The 18,897-nt window shown below is 32.2% G+C and overlaps 1 protein-coding gene across 3 annotated transcripts; it reads left to right on the forward strand.

The window, feature by feature from the left end:
• Positions 1-11,580: 11,580 nt before the first annotated feature.
• LOC101507367 (cyclin-T1-3-like) lies at positions 11,581-18,073 on the forward strand. Of its 3 annotated transcripts, none has more exons than XM_004513917.4 (7): positions 11,581-11,836; positions 13,098-13,375; positions 13,732-13,813; positions 15,442-15,576; positions 15,978-16,153; positions 16,236-16,387; positions 16,613-18,073. In XM_004513917.4, the coding sequence occupies exons 2-7, from the start codon at positions 13,149-13,151 to the stop codon at positions 17,650-17,652; spliced, it is 1,812 nt and encodes a 603-aa protein (XP_004513974.1). In that variant the 5' UTR covers positions 11,581-11,836; positions 13,098-13,148; the 3' UTR covers positions 17,653-18,073. The 3 variants fall into 3 exon arrangements, with proteins under 3 accessions (XP_004513974.1, XP_073219981.1, XP_027186129.1); XM_073363880.1 differs by lacking the exon at positions 11,581-11,836 and adding an exon at positions 11,865-12,637; XM_027330328.2 differs by lacking the exons at positions 11,581-11,836; positions 13,098-13,375; positions 13,732-13,813 and adding an exon at positions 14,689-14,832.
• The last annotated feature ends 824 nt before the right edge of the window (positions 18,074-18,897 follow it).

Raw genomic sequence — 18,897 nt, forward strand, 5'->3', positions numbered from 1 at the left:
CATCACTTGGTAGATGATTGGCCAAATGGGATGTGATTTCGTATTTCCACGGTACCGCCTTGGTATTTCCGTAAGAAAAAGGGGTTGGTGCTTGGACAATTATTGCATTTGGAATGCTAGGAGTTGGCTTAATATTCTCCTTTTTGTAAAGAATTTCCAATGGTTTTGGGAAAGATATATTATTTCCCACACACGATTCCATGGTGAACACATGACCGTCTGTTGCATATTGGTCTATCCAATCTTCAATAACATTGATAGAGGCATCCCTATGGCCCGGCAAGGGATTACTCCCTATGTTGGGACTATCCTCTTTGAAGGTAAGCCATTTTGCATTAATCAATTCTTGCACTTTAGATTTTAAGGCTTGACAATCTTCGACGGAATGCCCCACGGCTCCTGCATGGTATTCGCATTTGGCATTTGGATTGTACCATTTTGGAAATGGTGGTTCAAGAGGTTTCATTGGTCTTGGGACTACCATTGAATTTTGAAGTGAGGCAACAATTAGCTGTATGTGACGGGAATTGGGTCAAAACGAGTTATCCTTTTTTCTCGATTAACAGGTGGTCTATAGTGATTCGAAATTGGATTGTGGTTCCATTGATTTTGTTGGGAAAATCCAGTAGGTGGTGGTTGATAAAAAGGTGGTCTTGAAGAGTGATATTGAGGGTATGAGGCTTGTGTGGTTGCGGCCACATATGGATAAGGAATGTAAGGAGTTTAGGGTATCGGAGGCTGGAAATTTGGGGGTCGATAAGAATTGATGGGTGGAAAATAGGAGACTTTGGGGTTTACCATTACAGCATTAGTGTCCCCTTCTTTCTTTTTTGTGAAGGTCGTCTGGGGTCTTTTTATGCCAGTTGTTGCACATATGATATTTCCACTCCTCATCCCACTTTCTATCCTTTCTCCTATCATGACCAGATCAGAAAAGTTTGATGATATACTCCCAATCATCTTATCATAAAAAGGCGACTGGAGAGTATCCATAAACATACCAACCATTTCTCTTTCAGATATGGGAGGTTCCACTTGTGATGCCATTCCCTCCACCGATGTGCATATTCTTTGAAAGATTCATTGTCCTTTTTCGATGAATTTTGCAATTGCATCCTATCAGGGGCCATGTCAATGTTGTACCATATTGTTTCAAAAAGGCATCGGCCAGGTCTTTCCATGAACGAATTCGATTTCGCTCAAGATGCATATACCAGCTTAACGATGCCCCACTCAAACTGTCTTGGAAAAAGTGAATGAGTAGCTTGTCATTATGAGCATGAGAAGCCATTTTTCTGCAATACATAGTTAGATGATTTATAGGACATGTGTTGCCCTTGTATTTTTCAAAGTCAGGAACCTTGAATTTGAGAGGGATAGTCACATCAGGAACCAAACACATATCGAAAGCTTCAAGGCCATAAACATTATACCCCTCAATTGCTTTTATTCGCTCTTCCAAGACATGGAATTTTTCCTTTGATTGTGTATCATCCCCAATGTGAGGTTGACGCCAATTCCCATTAGCATCGAAATGGGGTACTTGGGGTGCAATATATGGAATATTTTCTGATGGTAGAGCATTTTGGGGTGGCACGTAGCCTAGAGGAGATGGGATGTGTGATTGGTTTTGGTTTTGGGGGTTGATAGTTGAGTGGTTTGGGTTGTTGTCCATGGGGTTGACGACTAAAGGTGGAGTATAACCGGGTGGAAGACCATACATAGGAAATTGCATAGTTGTTGTATGAGGTTGTTGGGTAGTCGGGGTAAAGCCTGGTGGGTGAGAAGGAGTGGTTTGGTGTTCTTCATTTGCAGCCGGAGGATTCTCCTATGTATTCCCCTTCCTTGACAAAGTCTGTATAGCTTCTAAGATTTGATCAACCTTGTCCTTCAATTGGTTGACATCCATTCTCATCACCTCTTGATTTTGCTCAAGTTCTTCCATGATCTTCGAGTTTGCACGAGTCCGTTAAGGGTGTCGGGGAAACAGCTTTATTGATTTTTTCTGTGTTTTTTTTTAATAAATAAATAAAAAATTATGAGTATGTATTAAACATGAATGGAATGAAAATGCAATTATTATCTTTCTTTTTTTTTTACATTTGGATGTTGGGGAATCATAAGTCTTGCACGAATTATTAATTAAAGAAGAATATGAGAATCGATAAACAAAACAGCAAATCATTCATTGATGAGAAAAAAAAATACATTGCATTAAAATTAAAAACTACATCGACTATGGTATTTCAATCATCTTTTTCAAGAGGACAACCAATCTTCTCCTCCAATTCTTCTACTAAATGTTTTCAATATTCGACGAACTTGTAGACTTTGATTGGAGTGTCTTCTCTTCTAATAGGACAACCAATCTTTTCCTCCAATTCTTCTATCAAATTTTTGCAATATTCAACGAACTTGTAGACTTTGACTGGAGTATTCAACGGATGCATTACCGCATCAATCTCTCTTAGATGTGTTGGAATTTTTAAGACTGCTTGATTAGCTAGCATTGCCAATTTTGAAAAGCAGTCTTTCCAATGTCTTCCTTTATCTTCCAACTCTTTATAGACCTCTTGATTCTTTAATTGACCTAGCAACGTCATAAATCGATCCTCCCAATATATGGTTTCATCCTTTAGGTCACTATAGATCTTTTCTTGGTAATCGATGTAATTCTTCAGCTCACTAGAATTCTCCATTTCTATTCTTAGTGCGTCTTGACGTTTTGCGAGTAATTCTTCAATTTCTTCATTGTGTTGCCTCTCGTTCCTTACTTGACTCTCATACTCAGCTACCATTTCTTTAAGTTGTTTCTTTAAATCCTCAAACTCCTTTTTTATCTTCTTCTCAGAGCTTGCTGATTTTGTCCACAACTGCTTCCACATATAGGCCTCTTCGATAGCTGCATTCTTTTCTTGCTTTCGCACATCTAACTCTTCATTTGCACCTCTCAAACAATCTTGTATGTCAAGTTTATTTTCTTTTTCAACTTTCAACCTCTTGTTACTTCTTTCAATAAACTGACTTTTACAAGTGTTTTCTGATCGTAAGTTCTCATTCTCTTGGGTGACTTTTTCTAACTTTGCTTGCAGCTCTTTTTTCTCCTCTTCAGATTTTAGCAATGATGCTTTGAGTTCTTCTATCTCTTCATTTGCAACAAGAATAGGTTCAGGTATTTCCTGATCATTTGAGGGTGTACTGTGGAAAGGCAGCTTGATTTCTTGGACTCTATTTTTTACCCATTGTTGATAGGGTTCTTTTGTGCTGCAACTTCTACATCCAAGTGCTTTTCCTTTTCTGATGATCTTTTCCCAAGCTCGACTTATCCTTCGCAATATCGGTGGGTCTACTATACCCGTATTGTCCAAAATAAAAGCTTCCAATGACTTATCATCTGGTTTTTCCAACATAGGGTAGCCATATTACTTCCTCCACCCCTTGTTCTCTGTGATACCATGAAATTGTGTCTCCAGTAAGGCTCGCTATACTTTGAGCCCATTCACGATTATCTTTAATTCCAATATGATACCCTTTCTTGAACATATAAGACATAAACCAGATATACAGCATTGGAGCACAACACAAAATTGTTCCCCCTTTCTTCTCATGTCGCATATGTAGAGAGTAGTATACATCAGCAAGAATCGCGGGAACTGGGTTTTGCTTATGTTTGTTAAAAGATAAGAAGACATTGATAGCAGCAAAATCAACAAAATTATCAAGGTTTGGGAATAAAACAATACCATAGATGATTAGAGCTAAAATGTCTATAAAAGCACTCCATTCTTTTTTAACGGCTAAATCGTGGCACTTTTGCTCTAGATATTTTCTTGAAAAACCATGAATGAATCCTTTTTCTTCTTTTGTACTTGCCAACTCTCTTATATCGATTTTCAACACTTCAGAAATTGCCTCCAAACTTGGTGGTTGCCCAGTATATCGGTAAGGATTTCCTTTCTCTAGAGAATAACCCAATATTCGCTCAAATTCCTCTAATGTCGGGGCCAACTGAAAGTCTTGAAAGGTGAAACATCTTAAGAGAGAGTCGTAGTACTTAGCCAACACCGTGAGTGCCCCTATTTGTACATTTATTGCCAAGAGATTTAGGATCTTCCCATATTTGCGAAAGAAACTCTCACGTTGTATAGTTTTCATTTGATTGCTAATGTCTCTTAAACTTTTCAAATCAGGTTATTTGAACTTTAAAAGTAAAGTTTTTCTCTTTTCCAATCCCATTGTCCACTTTAATTTAACACGTGACTAAGGTTCTTATGATTCCCCAACAATCCTGAAAATTGATGCAAAATGCCAGTTCATTTTCCAAAAGAAACAATGTGATGAGATATGAATGCAATTATGTAGAATGACTGTTGTGAATATATAACATTTTGAATGAATGTATGAGGTGTTTTTTTTCTTATATGGATATTCTTATAATGAAAGGGTCTATTGGCTTATGTAGTGAATCTCTCACAAAGGTGGCTCTATAGTTCTAAACACGGTCCCTAGAGCCAATAATCTCATTTTGGAATATTGTCAACAACAATAGGTTATTTGGAGTAACAATACCCTCAACAAGATCAAACTCTAGGTGAAATTTTCATGCTAACCAAACAGGATGTACATCCAGAAGGCTACCACTACACAACGGTCTATTGGCTTATGTAGTGAAACTCTCACAAATGTGGCTCTATAGTTCTAAACACGGTCCCTAGAGCCAATAATCTCATTTTGGAATATTGTCAACAACAATAGGTAAACTATTTGGAGTGACAATACCCTCAATAAGATCAAACTCTAGGTGAGATTTTCATGCTAACCAAACAGGATGTACATCCAGAAGGCTACCACTACACAACCTCGAAACTAAACTTAAGTTTTGTTCAAACCCGGGTGTAAGGTTTCACTCATAAGTGTGTGTCTTAATTAAAGTGTAGGGTGTAGAATAAGTATGATTCAATAACTCCAAAACGATAATAAAACATATAATAAATAATAAATAAATAAATAGATAAATAAATAAATAAATGAATAAATAAATAAATAAAAATGATCTACAAGCTTAAAAAATATTATAATATCAACTAATTTATTATAAAAGTAAATAAAAGAAAACGAAAAACAGACAAAAATAATAAAAAAAAAAAAAAGTTAAGAATTATGCACAATTAATTTATTAGGCCTGACTCTCTAAAATGTGTTCCCCAGTGGAGTCGCCAGCTGTCGCGGCCTAAAATTTCGAGTATTTCTCGAATTTAATGGAGTCGCCACCAAAATTTATTTTAAAATAGGGAAAATATTGGGAACCCTTAAAATAGTAAAAATAAAAAAATGTGGTCTTTGAAACCAAATTTTGAGTTCGGGAGTCGATTATGCGTAGAGAAGGTATTAGCACACTACGACATCCGTTAAAACAACGGTTACATATAATTAATTGTGCAAAATTAATTTTAACTTAAGTATATTTATTTTTCTTTATTATTAAATATGAATAACAATTATTACTATATTTAAAATACGATTTTGAAATAAATATGTACTTAACAAATAAAGGAAAAAAAAAATTTATTTATGTGCTTGACAAGAATGTGATCTTGCTCCTACGTATCTCCTGGTGCGATGGAGAAATCAAAGCTACGTAGTTCTTAATGTAGAAAATGTCGATGTGTTGATATTTTTTTAACGAAAATGGGTTTTGTTATATTTAAAAAAAAATATTTTTGACAAGAAAAGCAAATAAATTTGTTTGACTTTAAGAAAAATATTTTGAAATACGAGTTTTAGGACTATCAAATTGTACAACTTGTGTCCCAAACTCAAGTAATAAAGAAGATGTCACATCTAATTTAATCCTCTAAAAATATTTTATTATTCTCGATTTATTAAATTGAGTTTCAAAACCACCAAGTAGTACAACTTGTGTTTTAACAACTCGAAAAAAAAAAAGTCATGTCTAAATAATCAAATTTAAAAAGTTAAATTTATATTTATTTGTTAAAAATAAGTAAATAACTAAAAATTTTAAAACTATCAAGTTGTACTACTTGTGTTCTAACAACTCAAAGATTAAAAACATGATTACATTTAATCAAATTTTTTTAAAAAAAGTCGATTTAACATTTAATTATTTATAAAAATAAATTTTAGAATTATCAGGTTGTAACGATTTGCGTCCTAAAAGATTAAAAAAAAATATCTCATCTAATTAACCCTTCAAAATTCAATTATAAATTATCTTTGCTTTTTTTTTTTTAAAAAAAAAGAATTAAAAATTGATACTAAATATTAAATAAGTTTAAATAGTTCTACGAAATAAAATCAGTAGTAAACACACAAAAAAGCAAAAAAAGATGGTAAAAGTATATATAGACTTGTAATATGATCTATTAAATAAATAAACATTTAAAAAAAATTCAAATGTGAGCTCTTTCAAAATAACTTTTAACTAAACAAATAATTGAAACAAAATTCATTTTGATATTAAATAACACAATCCAAAGTTAAAAAGAAAATCGATTAATACCACTCATAAAATAAGTTATGTTTATTATCATTTAATTACAACAATAATAAATTATATTAAATGGAAATTAAATGAAAATTAAAACAAATTTTTTTATTAATTAAATGGTATAAAGTGAAGAGAATATGAGTTATCAGCAAGGCTATATTGACTAGCCATCATAGCAAAGTAATGTCAAGTCCCACAGCCTGGCAACAGTTCAACACAAGCTGGCATAAAGCAAACGGATTTGAAAACATGGGTTTGAAAACATGGCACGTAAAAAAAACTGAAGTTCAGCATCATAATAGAAAAACAAACCCCATTTTAAGCTTTTTCTATTGCTCTCAACCAAAAACAAGACATCCACACAAATAAAGCAAAATTCCATCTTTCAAATAAAACAACTCTAGTTCATATTTTAGCTTCCAATCTAATAATATAAAGTTCGAAAAGCTGTAAATGTGAAGATAATGAGAAGATACATGCCTTTTCAGATACTAGTGAAGACAAAGACGGTGGTGTGCGGTGGAAGTTAGAACGACGGTGATGCCTTCTCTTTCTTTTTATGTGTTTTTTTTTATAAGTATTAATCTCAGATTTCTCTTCCCCATTTTGAAATTTGATAACGTGTATTTATAGAGTTTTTTATCTGTTTAGTTGCTTTCTTGGTTGCCTTTGCCCTTCTCCATCAATTTCTTGTTTGATGTTTCATTTCCTTTGCTCATCATCTGCATTTTTTCTACACCTCTGATGCATTCATGGTTTTGACTTATTTGTTTTGATCTCTTTTGTTGCTGAGCTTTCATTTGTCCCTTAGTTTATTTTTTTTAAACTCAAAATTTTGTCTTTTAGTTTTTACCATGTATACTAAGACTGACTAGTAAATATTATGCTTTTATGTTTCTCTAATTAGTTACAAAGCAAAGGTTAGTGCCTCAACCATGATATTGCATCAAAGACGAAATGCAGCAATAAGGACAACAACAAGACAGAGTCAAAGCAGGCTGGTTCAAACTGATTTGGTTTAAATTTTAATGTAATAATAATTTGGCTTTATTTGTAATTTGTAATTTGATTTGAAATTGTAAATTTATGAGACATAATGAAATTAATTATTGTAATTATTTTTATTTCCTTTTTTAAATATACATTTCTTTTTGATTTATTTTTAATAAATTGGACAAAAATAGGGTACTACATTAATGTAGTTCGTCTAATAAGTGCAATTGTTTCTACATAATAAGATTTTAAGTCATTTCGGTTTTTACAAGGTTCGTTGTAGTCCATTTTAGTTCTTATTAAATGTAGTTCGGCTAATAATTGCAATAGTGTCTAATATAGTTCGTCTAATAAGTGCAATTGTTTCAATTGATTAAGATTTTAAGTCATTTTGTTCTTTACTAAGTTTACTCTAGTCCATTTGAGTTCTTAGTCAATGTAGTTCGTCTAATAATTGCATTAGTCTCATTGGTTTATGTTTTTGGTCATTTTAGTTTTTAATTGGTTTATAGTAATCCATTTTGTTTCTTTGGCAATGTAGTTCGTGCAATAAACGCATAAGTTTCAATGGATTAAAGTTTTAGGTCATTTTGGTTTTTAATAGGTTTATTCTAATCTATTTTGATTCTTAGGCAATGTAGTTTGCCTATTAAAGACCAATTACACCTTGACCCTTAAAGTCAAGTCTTCTCAACACAAACTGGATAGGTTCGTCCAAAGGCAACTACCCATTGACCTTGCAAGTCAAGCCTTCTCAACACAACCTGAAAATGATAGATTGCTTGAGGAACACTAAAGCCACTATTGGGCTGGGGTACATAAGTTGGAACAAATTGTGTTTTGCTTCTAGTAAACAAATTGTTACAATTGATTTCTCACACTGAAAACACTTACAAAGTATTTCTATGAACTAGTGTTTTTCTAGAACTTAAATATTTGAACATTGAAGGATTTGAGCTCTCAAAAGTTTTTCTGAATTGTAAGGATTTATGAGTTCGTGCTTTCTTCTTGAACCATGAGTATCTATTTACAAAATAGATCAGGGTTTCACTTTTCTCCTTGTAAAATTTTGGATCATATCTTTCCCGTGAACAAATTATGAATGTATCTTCTTGTGAATAAATTATGAGTGTATTTTCTTGTAAATAATTTTGAGTGTATCTTCTTCTGAATAATTCTTAGTCTATCTTCTTATGAACAAATTATGAGCATTTCTTCTTGTTAGCAAATTATGAGCATATCTTCTTGTGAACAAATTATGAGCATATCTTCTTGGGAACAATAATTTGACCATATTTTCTTGTGAACAATATTTTGACCATATCTTCTTATGAACAATATTTTGGCCATATCTTCTTGTGAACAATACTTTGACCATATCTTCTTGTGAACAATATTTTGACCATATCTTCTTGTGAACAATATTTTGGTCATAAGTCCCCAATATTTTGATTCCAACAGCAGAAACCTAAGTCCCCAAACAGACACCCACAATGGTGAAATGCTAACCAACCACCACAGAAAGCCTCCCCATGCAAGAAACAAAACAAAAAAAAAAAACAAAGCAAACCAAAAGATGAAAACTCAAAGATAAACAACCAAATGTATCACCTCATGTCATTTTATCAACCCCTTAAACCCTTTCAACTTGCAAGGACATTCCAAAGCTAAACGAACATTGCAAGTTACGTCGAACATATATAGTAGTTGACCTATTTCAAGACTACGACTAATGTCAAATACGTCGTCAACAACCAAGATGACTTTAACTTATCGATCACAATAAGATTTCGACAAAACACCTTCATACCAGAAGTATTCTTTCCTATTGGAAACCTCTCTAGACAACTTCTGAAGTCATTGTCTGATTTCCTCGACAAAGACTTGGGGGCAATTTTTCTAAGACTGAACATAACCTAATATGTCTTTTCACACAATCTTAGCCTATTATCGTATCCATATCAGACAACTAGAGCTCCCAATCCTCAATGACTAAACCTGGTTGTATCGGTCACAAGGCTGTTATTCATCAAATCCGCTAATATTGATGACCATTCAAGGTCTTTGACCCCGTCTGTGCTAGGACCCCAATCTATATAAACAATGCCTCTAACATTGGAAAAGATACACACATATTCCAACCAGCCTAATATGTTGGCCATCATCCTCGGTCTAGTTGGGTGGCTATAGTGTTTTAGTGAGCAATCGTTTGGTTTGACTTTGTAGTTTTTCATAAAGATAAATTTTCTCTCTTCAAATTTGTCTTTCCACAAGGAAGTCAACTAAATTGAAACCAAAACTTGGATTTTGTCACCTTATATAAATGTGAAATAAAAGATTTGCGTAAGAAAAGAAGAAAATTTTGGATGGTGGAGTTAGATGGTGATGGAGAGAGAAGTTGAGGTGCAGAGACAAGTCATATATGTTTTGAGTTATGTTTTGGAGGGGGAAAAGTAAGTAAGTTAGAAATGGTAGAGTCCATGTGAAGGAAAGTGGGTATATGGTGGAATTGAATTGTTTTTACGCGGAAGAAAAAACCCACAAAAAGCTACATATAGTCTATTATCAATGTAAGAAAATATATACATATAAAAAATATAAATTTATTTTCATTAAATTTTTTGTCACATCATTATTTGAAGGTAAATAGGTAAATATATGAGAGATAAAAATAACTACCCATACATATATATATATATATAGCTACATTAATTTTACAAAAGAAATTAACTACCTTAGAAAAAAATAAGTACAAAAAATCTAATGTTGTCCTCTTCATTTTTAATAATTGCCAAATCAACTATAAAATAAATTAAGAAAACAAAGAAAGAAAGAAATAACTACCAAAAAAATTTAAAACTATAATTTTTTATGTTATAAAAAAATATAACTACAAAAACATCAACATTATCGTCTTCATTTTTAGCCATTGCCAGATCTATCATCAATATAAAAAAAAAAAATAACTATCAAAATAAAAATTTATTGTCATTTCAATTTTTTGTCACATCATTATTTGAGGGTAAACAAGTATATAAGAAAACAAATAAATAAATAACTACCTAAAAAATTATAATTACATTTTTTTTGGACAAAAGAAATATAACTACCTTATTAAGAAAGAAATAACTATCTTGTCAAATAGATTGAACAAATATTTGTTATTAATAAATTTTAATAAGACACTAGATAAATCTTTGTCATTAATAAATATTAAAAAAATATGGAATACATATTTGTCAATGATAAATATAAAAATTAAAATTACCCAACCATATATTTTTTTCTCATCTATACATTCTTTTTTATCTTCTAACTATCAATATAAGATATGAGAACACTAGTAGAAAATTAATATTAAAAAAAATGGAAATTACCCTTTTCAATTTAAGCATAGAAAAAAATACAAAAAGGAAAAAATGTATAGAACAGATACTTATCATTGATAAATATTAAAAACACACAAAATAAATATTTATAACTGAAAGATAATAAAGAGATGGGAAATATATATATCTATAATAAATAAATAAATATAAAATATATATTTGATAGTGATAAATAAAAAAACATGAGGTAAATATTTGTTATTAATAAATTTTAATAAAACACTAAATAAATATTAAAAAAATATTAAAAAAAATGGAAATTACCCTTTTCAATTTAAGCATAGAAAAAAATACAAAAAGGAAAAAATGTATAGAACAGATACTTATCATTGATAAATATTAAAAACACACAAAATAAATATTTATAACTGAAAGATAATAAAGAGATGGGAAATATATATATCTATAATAAATAAATAAATATAAAATATATATTTGATAGTGATAAATAAAAAAACATGAGGTAAATATTTGTTATTAATAAATTTTAATAAAACACTAAATAAATATTAAAAAAATAAGAAACAAATATTTGTCTATAATAAATATAAAAATTATTAAAAAAATAAAATAATTTTTTTTATTTATTTCTAAATCAAACACATAAAATATAAAATATATGCGCGAGTACGGTTTCTAGCTGGTTTGTGAAAGAAAAAAAAAAAGGAACGAATTACGTAATAAGTGCGGGAGTAGTATTTAGGCTTAATTGTAATTAAGCTTAATATTTAAGAAAGAAAGATTTAAGATTTTGTAACAAACCCTGAATTGTTGAAATAAGAAGAAGAAAATATCAGGCATTTGAATTTGGGGTTGCTCTTGGTCGCTGATGCTTATCGGTCATTCTCTTCTTCTCGTTCAAAAAGTAACGTCGTCCTCTAACTTTGGTTTCAACTTCAAATTTCACAGACAAAATTTGTACGCTCTCATCAATTACTCAAAGGTAAGGGTTTCTGATTCACGCCTTTGTCTTCAGTTTTATTCACGTTTGTTTCTCTGTATCAACAATTTGGTACTCATCAAACCTTGTTTTCTATGTTTAGATATTTACTTATTTACTAGTGATTATTAATTCACTTTGATTTTCCATGTCGTGATCCAATGGTTGCTAAGGTGTAGATGATGATGAAAGATTCTTGGTAAAGGTGTTTAATTTATTACAGATGGATACTTTGTTGAAGCTTTTATTGAAAACAACTTGACCTATGGTTATATATTATAGAATTACAAAAGAGTTGTTTATGTTTTAATTATATGTAAAATGTGCAAAATTTATTCTAATTTAGATAGAGTCAATAGTAGTTGAATCATAACTCGTGGTGGTAGCTGGGGTGTCCAGAAAAGGATCATTGTAGTTCTATGGTAGGAGTCCTTACGTTACATTTGCTTTTTGAACAATGGAATTTTAGGATGCATAATTTAGACTTTTTTTTATCCATTTTCCTTTACGATGCAAAATTTGGATTCCATTTTGGCGTATTTTGTGTTGTAAGCTGCTGTTGCTTATGTTATAGCTTATCATCATCAAGTTCATTAATTGATAGGAAAGAGAACGTTTCTTCAAAAGTCATGTTGCCATTGTGGGCTTGTGTGAAGGAACAATGCATGTGATTTTTTTCTCAATTTTTATGAGTTTATTGTTGATTTCTAGAACAAAATCTTACCTTGCCATGCCTGTTCTTTAAGCTACAAATTCTTTCAAATCCCGTGGACAGGGAAATTAATTGTAGCATAGCTGAAACTGGTATGTTCACTTTTTGCTCTAAATGCATAAAATATTATTTATGATGATAGATAACATTAATAGCATATATAGAGGCAACCTTCTAGAAAAGTCTGTGATGGACACTGGTTCTGATGCTGATGTGTAAGTATTTTTGTAATTATACATAATTACATATTTAGTGACAATGGTATAAAAGGATAGGATTTGGGTGCCCACTTTCAGAGGGGACATGTTTTTTTTAGTTTTTTTAAATTTGCTGTCCTAAGTATCAATTTAATATGAGAATCATACATATATTGATATATGTTAAGAAAAATCTTGGGAGTCATTGTTACCTTCCAATAGAAATGGTAAGTGATGCTATGATTTGATAGCTTGTTAATGTGTTGCAAATTGCAACGATATGGGTCATATTTTGTTAATTTTGCACATTAACACATTACCTTTTTGTTTATCATAATTGCATTTGATGGAACAGGAAACAATTGGATATACATCATCGTGAACTAAATTTAATCTGCTCGTCATCATGGCTGGTTTGTTGCTTGGTGATATCACTCATAATGGAACATATCATGGTGATTCTCAAAGATGTTCTCAGGAGAATCCTGAGGATGGTTCTCGATGGTACTTTTCTAGAAAGGAGATCGAAGAAAATTCACCTTCGAAACTAGACGGTGTCGATTTGAAGAAAGAAGCATACCTACGGAAATCATACTGTTCCTTTCTTCAAGATTTAGGCATGAGACTTAAAGTGTGAGTTTTTATGTCCTTTTATACTATCTGCTTTTGTGTGCTTTGTCATTGCAAGGCCAAATTTGTTGCGAGTTTCCTTGTTTTTGCTATTTGTTCAACTGATAAGAATGTGTCTGGTGAAAATTGTGTTTAAGTTTAGAAGGTTAGGCTGTGTACCAGACTACCAGTAATTTGTGATTCTGAAGAAGCAAAGGAGAATATCAGGAATATCTTAGTTCTTATCATGTTTACATATTTATGTTGCTGTCAATTTTGGGAAATTTTTTAAAGTTATATCTGATCATATTGGAATCACAAATACATGGACACATAGCTTAAGTTGTCATGATCTTGATACTGATTTAATTGTGATGCAGACCTCAGGTAACTATTGCCTCAGCTATAATTTTTTGCCATCGATTCTTTCTTCGGCAGTCTCATGCAAAGAATGACCGTAGGGTGAGTACAATACAGAGTCTGTTTTTGTGTTATGACTTGTGATTACTTGCATATTATCATTCCTGTTTGTGTCAATTAATCCATGTGGCTTCCCACGTCTAGAGATATGATAATGCCGGGCGGATTTATGGTTGTAATTTATAAACGACCTTTCATAGATAATAACGGTTCTCTTCTGTTTGAACTATGCATGAATCTATGTTTTTACAAATTTCAATAAGCAGTGGTAGCAAAACAATATTTTGACTGTTATAATATTTTATATCATGTATTCGAGCCTAAGCAGAATTGTCGTTAATGTATTTTTGATCTCTCTGGTTTGAGGACTCTAGCTCATCATAACCGATTAATGCATTGCTCAATGATTTTCTTGAATAATGAATTACACTGGGATCTATATCTTATGGGAAATTTTAGTTCTGTATATTTTTTGTAAATTAAACCAAAGTTGTTTATATATGAGTTGATCCTGCTTTATCTTTTTATTTAGAAATATATCATACATGCATAGTATATATATGTGGCTACCACTACCTTTTGATCTTTAGTCTTATATTTATTTGTGGACAAATTAACAGCATATTTAATTATTTATTACAAATCTTAATTGTAAATTCTGGATTGTGGAATGGAATAGCCAATCCCAAAAATGTTATAGTGGATCATTGAGGGGCTGCTACACTGTAGTTATGAATTGTACTAAACATTGGGATCCATTTTCTCAAACATAGGAAACAGAAAATGTAGCAATGTGAAACTCCAAAACAGAGATTGGGTTTATTTAAACAATGACTGGGACTTATGAAACGAGTCCACCATCTGAAATAAAGGTTTCTGTGTGAAATACAGGATGAAGTTGCATGCAAAACATAATGTGTTTAGTAGGGGACAAGAACCCTAGGGTTAGATGTGAGGGACCAGGTTCATGACATTCAGCTTTTGCCTAGTAGGAGCCTGGTGGTCCTTAGCTTCCCTTGCTTGAAAGTTGCCTCAGTAAGTTTATTGTGTCGAGAGCCGAGGTAAATATGTTTGAATATCTAATAGATAATTACCCTTTAGTTTTATATTTAATGGTTCATGGTTTCATTGTTGTGGTGTCTGAGATCAAAATGAGATTTATTAGCTACTAAGAAGCTTGGGCATAGTAAAGTTTTAGCAGCCCATTTATCATATTTTTTAATCATTCTTATTCCAAATTATATTTGTAAGATTGTCAAATGCTGGTCGCGAATGTTCCGATTATAATGTCACTTATTTGAGCTTCCATATGAAGTAATTTTATACTATATTTACCCCTCTTGAGTTTTCAATTAGAAAATCCTGTGGCTAATTCCTAATTTTACGAATGCTATGCATTCAAATGTTTGTGGCATTTTTTCTTTCGCTTCAAAAAATGTTTTTGTATTTCATGTCATCGTTCTTACTCTTATGCCTTTTTGTACTCTCCTCAGCTCTTATGTGAGTTTGTGCTAAATCTGTCCCTCTTATATCTCTTTCAATCTTTGTGTTAGTCCGTATAATTTTTATTATTTACCTTGGTTTTATGGGTGGTGTAATAATAAATTTGGCATGTAATAGACATAAGTAACTAAACATGATTGAAATTAGTAACATGACCTGTTTTGCAGATCATTGCTACAGTGTGCATGTTTCTTGCTGGGAAGGTTGAAGAAACTCCTCGCCCTCTAAAAGATGTTATTCTTGTTTCATATGAAATTATACACAAGAAGGATCCTGCAGCTGTTCAGAGGATCAAACAAAAGGTATAGCATGTGCCTCACCACCTTGTACATTGTTTTTCTTTTCCCTAACAAGCAATTTCTACTCCAATCATTGAACTACCTGCTGATATTGTTTTTGTTGCTGCATTTAGTTGATTTAGTATACTGAGTTCAGCATTTCTATCTTTCACCTAAATTTCTTTCTAGTTGAGATATTACATTTCATCATTGAACAAGTTATAGCATGTATGACAGTCTTGATGTGCATGTTCAAATTGAAATAAGATTTCTGAATACTTTTGTTTTAATATTTGTTTATGTATCTAACCTTTTGGTGAGTTATTTTAAAATCAAATTTCTTTTGAACTTTTCATTTTTTTCCAAGTTTCTTTTCAAATATGATTTTTCTCATGCAATTATTTTTACTTGAAATTGTGGCTCAGGAAGTGTATGAACAGCAGAAGGAATTAATTTTACTTGGAGAGAGGGTTGTTCTTGCAACTCTTGCTTTTGATTTTAATATGCACCATCCTTATAAACCTCTTGTTGAGGCAATAAAGAAATTCAAAGTTGCTCAGAATGCCCTTGCTCAAGTTGCATGGAATTTTGTTAATGATGGGTATGAATATTACGTCATTTTCTTGATGTCCAAGCGATCTTTCATTTTTTCTTCCTGAAATTCGGATGTGGTGTGTTTGCAGATTAAGGACATCTCTTTGCCTGCAATTTAATCCCCATCACATTGCAGCTGGAGCCATATTCCTTGCTGCAAAGTTCCTCAAAGTAAAGCTCCCATCCGATGGGGATAAGGTTTGGTGGCAAGAGTTTGATGTCACTCCCCGCCAGTTGGAGGGTTCGTGTCTTCGTTTTTTTTTTGTAGTAGTGGTATAAAGAACTGAAAAACAAATGTACTATGTGTCATATCTCACATCACTCTTGCATTTCATTCTTCTTGCTTATTTCTCATTTTCTGATTGTGTTTGATTAGACCAGCACAGTCTAGGTAATAGTCAATATGATATTATTTTTAGCTTTTTATAATTTGCAAAGACCCAACACTGTATCTCTACCTTTGCAGAAGTTAGTAATCAAATGTTGGAGCTATATGAACAAAATCGAACAGCGCCATCAAATAATGTTGAAGGAACTGCAGGAGGTGGCAATCAAAAAGCTTCAACATTCAAGGATGAAGCTGCAACCACAAACAGTAATTTGTATACCGGAGCCCCAATTACAAGATATGAAACATCAAAACCTACAATATCTAAAATTTTTATTGATTCGACTCCTAATCATGTTGTGCACCCTGTAAGCGGTCACGGTAAACATGGCTTTTATGGGAGCACAGAAACAAAACTCAGGGCAGAAGATGATGCTAAAGGCATTTTTCATCTCAAGCAGGAACCTGCACCACATAAAGAAAACTTGCAGGAAGCTCAGGAGATGGTGAGATCTCAATCAGGTTCTGGTAAAGAGCAAAAAATCAATGTTCAGAGTGGTGACCTAAATCACAGAGATGCTGTATTCACCCGGCCACCGCAGGAAGCTATCATAAAAATTGACAGAGACAAGGTAAAAGCTGCCTTAGAGAAGCGCAAGAAAGCATCTGATCGTATAACTAAAAGAACTGAGATAATGGATGAAGATGATCTGATTGAGAGAGAAATTGAAGATGGAATTGAACTGGCTTCTTCTCAGACTGAGAAGAATAAACAGGATAAGGTTCAACAGGATAAGGTTCGAAACTGGTCTAAAGCCTTAGACAGATCAGATTATGAGAATATGCAGCATGGAAAGCAACCAGATCATGCAGAAGAGCATCTTCAAGGGCTTAAGGTTCTGCCATCATGTGAAACAGATCGAGGTGCGGTAGAGGAAGGGGAGGTTTCGTCATTTCATTGCATTGACTTTGGGGTTCAATCACCCAAGTCAAGCAACAACAAGAGAAAAGCAGGGAGCTCACCCAACAAAGAAAGGGAAGGGAAAAAATTGCATAATTATAGCTCTGAAACTCCCCATCATAGTCGCTTTGATCATATAGAAAATCGAAACAAGCTCAGCGGGTTGGGACATGCTGATAGGGACAGCAAAAGGCATGTACAGGAAAATCACATTTGATGCAGTGTTTATTGTGTGGCTGAACATGCTCCATTAACATGATATAAAAAGTCTTGTCTTGGCATACACATGCTTCTCAGGACAGTTCCTTGAATGCTCTTAACGCTGTAATGGTCCAGCTCCTTGGCTTCCATCAAACCCCTTAGGTCATGGGAATTTCACTAGATCGAAGGTAATTTGAACAAATTTATTTTGGTCTGTTGGACCAATTCCATATTATGGAAAATGTATCATTCAAAGTGTGAAGTTTCATATAAATTTAACACGGGCTTGTTGTAGGAGGTCCATTTTCTCATAAGATCAAGGATCTTTTGTCATTATTATCCATTTGAAATTTTGGTAGTAATACGTTATGATGATCAGGACGACCTTGATGGTGAACAATACCAATCAATAAGAAGAGACAAGCAATTTTCCACTATTGTATCCTTTTAGATGCGAGTGAACAATGCTTTCGTCGTTGTGTCTATTTATTTGTTTGCCCACACACCTTATTATGTGTGGTGATATGGTGTGTATTTAGTTTTGCCCGTATTTCAAACAATTGCACTTGGTTGGTGAAACATCATATGGAGCACACTAGAAATATTACACACACGGGTTTAATAATAACGTCTTTAGAATTTTGTTGTTGAGGATAAATAATGATTTTCTTTATATAATTTATTCATTAGTTTTGTTTGTATTTAAACAATAGGATAATATTAATATATTTAATTATTTATATAAATAATTTTTTTTTCTTCTTAAAGTAGGAGTGTTGATATTAATTTAGATTGTAAAATTGAGAAATATATCAAGGACATTTAACGTATTTTTGTTGGGTCCTGTTTTTATTTGTTCAAAGAATTATTATTTAAGATAAAAATTTTATTATAAAGAAGAGAAAAGAAAAACAGAAACTCGAGGGACATAAATCTAACACATTAAAAGAAAATAAAATACAATAGTGTAATAAATTATTTCAAATTATGCAGGTTTGTACCTCTTGGATGAAAGTTGCTCTTCACTTGTAATAGAAAGATTCTGCATACTAATAGTTGTTGCCTTCTTTACATGATCATTAATTATAAGATTTGTTTCACTAGTATTTTTATTTTAATTTTTTTTGTAATATTTTCATATCATTAGCAATTTTGAGATGTAAATTATTATTTGTAAGAATAACAATAACATTTGATATGTAATACATGACACCATTCTTTGAGTTGACTTTCAAATCAGAACATATTTGATGGTTTTGAA

The sequence above is a fragment of the Cicer arietinum genome, chromosome 7 (assembly GCF_000331145.2).
Source record: "Cicer arietinum cultivar CDC Frontier isolate Library 1 chromosome 7, Cicar.CDCFrontier_v2.0, whole genome shotgun sequence".
NCBI lineage: Eukaryota > Viridiplantae > Streptophyta > Magnoliopsida > Fabales > Fabaceae > Cicer > Cicer arietinum.

Coding starts and splice junctions, on each gene's coding strand:
- LOC101507367 (XM_004513917.4), top strand. CDS start 13,149: ATGGCTGGTTTGTTGCTTGGTGATATCACTCATAATGGAACATATCAT. Junction 13,376..13,731: donor TTAGGCATGAGACTTAAAGT/GTGAGTTTTTAT, acceptor ATTGTGATGCAG/ACCTCAGGTAACTATTGCCT. Junction 16,388..16,612: donor CACTCCCCGCCAGTTGGAGG/GTTCGTGTCTTC, acceptor CTACCTTTGCAG/AAGTTAGTAATCAAATGTTG.